General features: G+C 55.5%; 1 protein-coding gene and 1 pseudogene across 1 annotated transcript in view; one reads left to right on the top strand and one right to left on the bottom strand.

Moving 5' to 3' along the window:
• The window catches only part of GOLGA3 (golgin A3), a 57,423-nt gene that overhangs the window by 34,079 nt on the left and 17,900 nt on the right, over positions 1-5,444 (top strand). Inside the window, exons 11-14 of the mRNA XM_037733193.1 lie at positions 551-699; positions 941-1,018; positions 2,659-2,922; positions 4,959-5,053. Coding sequence (XP_037589121.1) covers positions 551-699; positions 941-1,018; positions 2,659-2,922; positions 4,959-5,053 — 586 coding nt within the window. The remainder of the gene's footprint in view (positions 1-550; positions 700-940; positions 1,019-2,658; positions 2,923-4,958; positions 5,054-5,444) is intronic.
• LOC119468813 lies at positions 1,235-1,862 on the bottom strand (annotated as a pseudogene).

The following is a 5,444-nucleotide window of genomic DNA, read 5'->3' as shown; positions in this document are numbered from 1 at the left end:
GTAACATCTGTGCAGACACATTCCCCTACTGGAACCCTCCATGTAATCTCTTCAGATGTGTCCTTTCCTGGAGCCCTCAGTGTAACATCTCTGCAAATGTGTCCCTTCCTGGAGCCCTCAATGTAACATCTGTGCAGACACATTCCCCTTCTGGAACCCTCCATGTAATATCTCTTCAGATGTGTCCCCTCCTGGAGCCCTCAGTGTAATGTCTCTGCAGATGTGTCCCCATCCTGGAGAGCTCAGTGTAACATCTGTGCAGACATGTTACCCTCCTGGAGCCCTCCATATAACATCTCTGCAGATGTGTCTTTTCCTTGAGCCATCAGTGTAACATCTGTGCAGATGTGTCCTCTTCTAGAGCCCTCAGGGTAACATCTGTGCAGATGTGTTCCCTCCTGGAGCCCTCTGTAACATTTGCGCAGATGTATTCCCCTCCTGGAGCTTTCAGTGTAACACCTATGCAGACACATTCCTTTCCTGGAGCCTCCATATAACATCTCTGCAGATGTGCCCCCCTCCTGGGGCCCCCAGTGTAATGTCTCTGCAGATGAGTTCCCCTTCTGGAGACTTCAGTGTAACATCTGTGCAGACACATTCCCCTTTGGAGCTCTCAGTGTAAAGTCTGTAGATGTGACCCCCTACTGGACCCCTCAGTGTAACTTCTCTGCAGACATGTCCCCTCCTGGAGGCTTCAGTGTAAAGTCTCTGCAGATGTGCCCTCCCCCCCGCTCCTGGAGCCCTCAGTGTCACTTCTCTGCAGAAACAGTTCCCTCCTGGAGCCCTCAGTGTAACATCTCTGTAGATGTGCCCCCCTCCTAGCGCCCTCAGTGTAACTTCTCTGCAGACATGTCCCTCCTGGAGCCTTCAGGGTAACTTCTCTGCAGATGTGTCCCTACTGGAGCCCTCAGTGTAACATCTGTTCACGTGTCCCCCATAGGTGGAACACCTGCAGCAGGAGACTGCCGCTCTGAAAAAGCAGACGCAAAAAATAAAGGAACAGTTTATTCAACAAAAGGTAAAAATGTGTTGTTGATTTCTTGAAACAAGCATGTGAACAGTTTTGTGTGGTTTAATTGCTTAGCAATTCCAATTTAATTGAAATTGAGAATGTAACATCTCAGATTCTCTAACTTTTTTTTTTGCCTCATCAGATGATCTCTTTAACTTCTTTAAAGAAACTTAATCTCCAAAGTCAAGACACACTTCCACAGCGGGGTGGGGGTCTTGGCCCTCAGATCTCCAGGGGCGGCTGCTGTTGAAGCAACTGTTGCCTGCTCCACGGAGCTGAATGTGTTGTGTGGTAGTGTTACCGCGCAGGTTCGGTTTGCCATTTAAAATGTCTTTGAAAAATTTACATGGAGTTCCAGCATTGAAACAAATCATGGTCACCCAAAAAGACATGGAATATATAAATTTTGTGTCAGTGAAGCCAGTACCTCTTGTTGGATTTTTTTTTTCTTCCTTCAGCCATAATATGATACCAAATTTTGTCTTAACTGGTGGGTCTGTAAACACAGGCTTATCCATCCCACTTACAGGCAAGGCAAATGCTGCTTCTTGAAATGGTCCCACCATGGATCCTCTGGTCATCCAACCCAGGTTACCCCCTTGCCTGGCTTTATCTTCACTATATTGTGTGGCCACTTCATTGAATCTCATCCTGGACTTTGACTTTTCCATGGCTTCCATGATTTTGCCATGTTTTTCACACAGAATGTGTCTGACCTTTCCTGCATTGCCACCACCTTTGGGACCTTGAGCCTTCTTGTCAGCACTGTCACTCCCAGAGGCTGCTCCCCTTTCCCCGCTTTTCCAGAACCACTTTTTCCTTAGGGCGGCATCTTGGAAACCTGCTGTTGAACTCTCCCTCTTGTTGGAGTTTATGGGATCTGAGTTAGGACCACCCCTGAAGCTGTATTGTGAGTGCTGCTGTGTTTTATTACTGAGCGAGGGCCACCCTCAAAGCAGCGGTGTGAGTGCTGGTGTTTTGTTTTTGAGATGGAGTCTGGCTCTGTCACTCACGCTGGCATGCAGTAGTGCTGTCCCTGTTGCTGCAGCCTCCGCCTGCTGGGATCAAGTGATTCTCCTGCCTCAGCCTCCCAAGTAGCTGGGACTACAGGCACATGCCCCATGCCTACCTAATTTTTGTATTTTTAGTAGAGACGAGGTTTCACCATATTGGCCAGGCTAGTCTCAAACTCCTGACGTCGTGATCTGGCCTCCCAAAGTGCTGAGATTACAAGTGTGAGCCACCGCGCCCAGCCTGCTGTATTTTATTGCTGAGCGAGGGCAACCCCTGAAGCAGTGTTGTGAGTGCTGCTTTTATTTTGTTTTATTACCAAGCCCCAAGCAAGGGAATGACCTGTTGGAAGCAAAGCAGTGCAGCTGAAGGCAGGAGAGAGCCAGATTCCTGGAATAGAGGAGACATCTGGGAGGCCGGTATGCCCACCACGTGCATCACACACACTCTTGATCAGGCAGTGATGTCACCTGTGAATAATGGTGTATCTCAGTCGATGGAGTCTTAGATTTGATGAAATGTATTTTACCTCAAAAAAGTTATGCCTCTGATAAGTGGTAAACATTTCTGTTGAAGCCAGCTTGACCCCCAGGAAGGCCCACAAATGCGGGCTCACAGCCCGGTCTTTCTGGCAGGTGATGGTGGAGGCCTACCGGCGCGACGCCACCTCCAAAGACCAGCTCATCAGTGAGCTGAAGGCCACCAGGAAGAGGTTGGACTCGGAGCTGAAGGAGCTGCGGCAGGAGCTAATGCATGTGCAGGGGGAGAAGCGGACCACAGAGGCGGAGCTCTCACGCCTGCACAGGGAGGCATCCCAGGCCCGGCAGCAGATAGCAGACCTCGAAGGGCATCTCCAGGCCGCGCAGAAGGAGCGAGACGAGATGGAGACACACATGCAGGTCTGCCAGTGTCGGATTGACTCACTTGCTGGGGAGGATTCAGCCAAAGCACGTGGGGGCCCACTGTGTCTGGGGTGGGGCAGGGGCAAGGTGGGGAGAGGCTTTTGGAGGAACAGCCCAGAATAAGGCCCACCTGGAGCATAGGTCCTGGAGGGGCAGCTGCTGAGGCCCGGTAGTTCCTAGAGGGGGAGCCAGTGAGGTCTGATTGGTAGGTCCTGGAGGGGCAGCCAGCGAGGCCTGGTTGGTAGGTCCTGGACGGGCGGCCGGCGAGGCCTTGTTGGTAGGTCCTGGACGGGCGGCCGGCGGCGAGGCCTGGTTGGTAAGTCCTGGACGGGCGGCCGGCGAGGCCTGGTTGGTAGGTCCTGGAGGGGCGGCCGGCGGCGAGGCCTGGTTGGTAGGTTCTGGATGGGCGGCCGGCGGCGAGGCCTGGTTGGTAGGTTCTGGATGGGCGGCCGACGGCGAGGCCTGGTTGGTAGGTCCTGGAGGGGCAGCCAGTGAGGTCTGATTGGTAGGTCCTGGACGGGCAGCCGATGAGGTCTGGTTGGTAGGTCCTGGAGGGGCAGCCAGTGAGGCCTCGTTGGTAGGTCCTGGACGGGCAGCCGGTGAGGTCTGGTTGGTAGGTCCTGGAGGGGCAGCTGGTGAGGCCTGTTAGGTCCAAGTGGCGACATTGCATGAAGGCAGGGAGCGAGGAGGCCCCGTGAGGCACCTGGCTTCTCTCCATTGCCGCGGGCCCCTGGGAGCCAGTGTGTGAGAGGAGAGTGAGCACTATACAGAGAGCAAGGATGAGGGTTCCGTGCAGACCCCACATGGGCAGGACACTGAGGCCCAGGGACCCTGGGAGTCCCTTGTGGTGAGTGTAGAGCTGGGACTGGCCAGAGCCAGTCACATTCCTGTGGAAACTGAGTCTGGTGTGGCTTCTGCACACGGCAGGTGCTGTGGGTGCTGGTGACGGTTTCTTGTATGCAGGTGGCAGACAGGTGAGCGGGAGGCGAGGGGAAGGGGTGTAAGACAGTCCAGGTTCCTGTCCAGTCGTCCAAGCTGAGAACCAGGAGGTGAGGTGAGGAATCAGGAGAGCAGCAGTAAACTGGGGGAGGGTGGTCTGATGGACATTAGACCAAGGGCGCCGTTTTGCTTATGATGTTTCTGAAGTTGCTGGAGAGGACCAAGCCAAGGTCCCAGGTTGGTCGGTGTGTCTGGCTCAGTAGGAGCCAGACTGAGGCTGGTGAGTAGCTGGTGCTGAAGTGGTGAGGCTGGTGCCATCAGTGTGGGAAAGTAGGGGCTGATGGAGGAGCGCAGGGTGGGGTGGGGAGGTGGGCCGGGGGCTGATGGGGGAGTGCTGGGTTGGTGAGGTGAGTGGGCCAGGGGCTGATGGAATGCCAGGGTGGGGCAGGGAGTCCGGCAGCTGGGGCTGCAGGAGGCTGGAGGACTCAGCAATGCAGTCACAGCATGCTCAGACCCCACTGCTGCAGGCCTGGGTTGGTTCTGGGGACTCGCGTAGCACACAGGAGCTGGGGAAAGGCTGTGAGGGCAGGAGCAGGTGGGGGATGTGGCCCTCAGCACTCACAGTTGAGCCTGCAGAGGGCATCTGGGGGGCTTTGGGGAGGGGTCCCGGGTTCTCCAGAGAAGGGTACTGAGGGCTGTGGGCAAGGATCCTGGGGGCTCAGGAAGGTCCTGGGGGTTCCGGGGGAGGGGACCCGGGAGCTTGGGGGAGGAGTCCTGTGGCCCTGGGGAGGAATCTTGGGTCCAGGGGATTTGAGGGAGGGGTCCTGGGTCCACAGGCTCTCCTGTGATCCAGTCATGCTCTGTTGTGCCTCTGATGCTTTGGACACAGTGTCTGGAAACACTTGCTAGCCGCAGTCAAGGGTGGTTTGTAAGGAGGCAGGTGTCTCTCTCTCAGGGGTTTTCTCAATGTCCAAGTCCCCCAGGGCAGGCCTGAGCAGTGCCATTGGCGGGGGTGATGGGCTGGGGCTGGGGAGGGGAGCCGGGCTGGGGCCGGCGGTGCTGGTACTCATGCCCTCCCTCCCTCCCTTCCAAAGTCTTTGCAGTTCGATAAGGACCAGATGGTCGCGGTCACAGAGGCCAATGAGGCACTGAAGAAACAAATTGAAGAGTTACAGCAAGAAGCGCGGAAGTAAGTCTGCGTGTGCCTGGCGGAGGCAGGAGAGCCTTGGCGTCTGCTGGGGTTGCGCGGGACACCCTCTTTGGGAGGTAGTGTGGCGGCTTGGAATGTTAAGGCCCAGGTGTGGAGTCCGTGTGGTTTGGTGGCTGCTCATCTGCAAAATAATCTGAGTTTATCGTGGACTCGCTAAAGCTCCTGTAACAGAAGCTCCCGTGTGTTTTTATGGTTGACTTTCTGTGCCACACCCTCCCTGCTCCGGCTCCCTCCCCTGGAAGATGCTTCCACGTTCACCCTCACACCTCCTCACGCTCACATAAACATGAGTACACAGGCCCTGTCCGCATACGCCCGTGGTACGTGTGGGCTTCATCCTCACAGCTCCTCACGCCCACATAAACGTGAG

The sequence above is a fragment of the Cebus imitator genome, unplaced genomic scaffold (assembly GCF_001604975.1).
Source record: "Cebus imitator isolate Cc_AM_T3 unplaced genomic scaffold, Cebus_imitator-1.0 Scaffold497, whole genome shotgun sequence".
NCBI classification, from domain to species: Eukaryota; Metazoa; Chordata; class Mammalia; order Primates; family Cebidae; genus Cebus; species Cebus imitator.
This window is presented reverse-complemented; position numbering and strand designations above follow the sequence as displayed.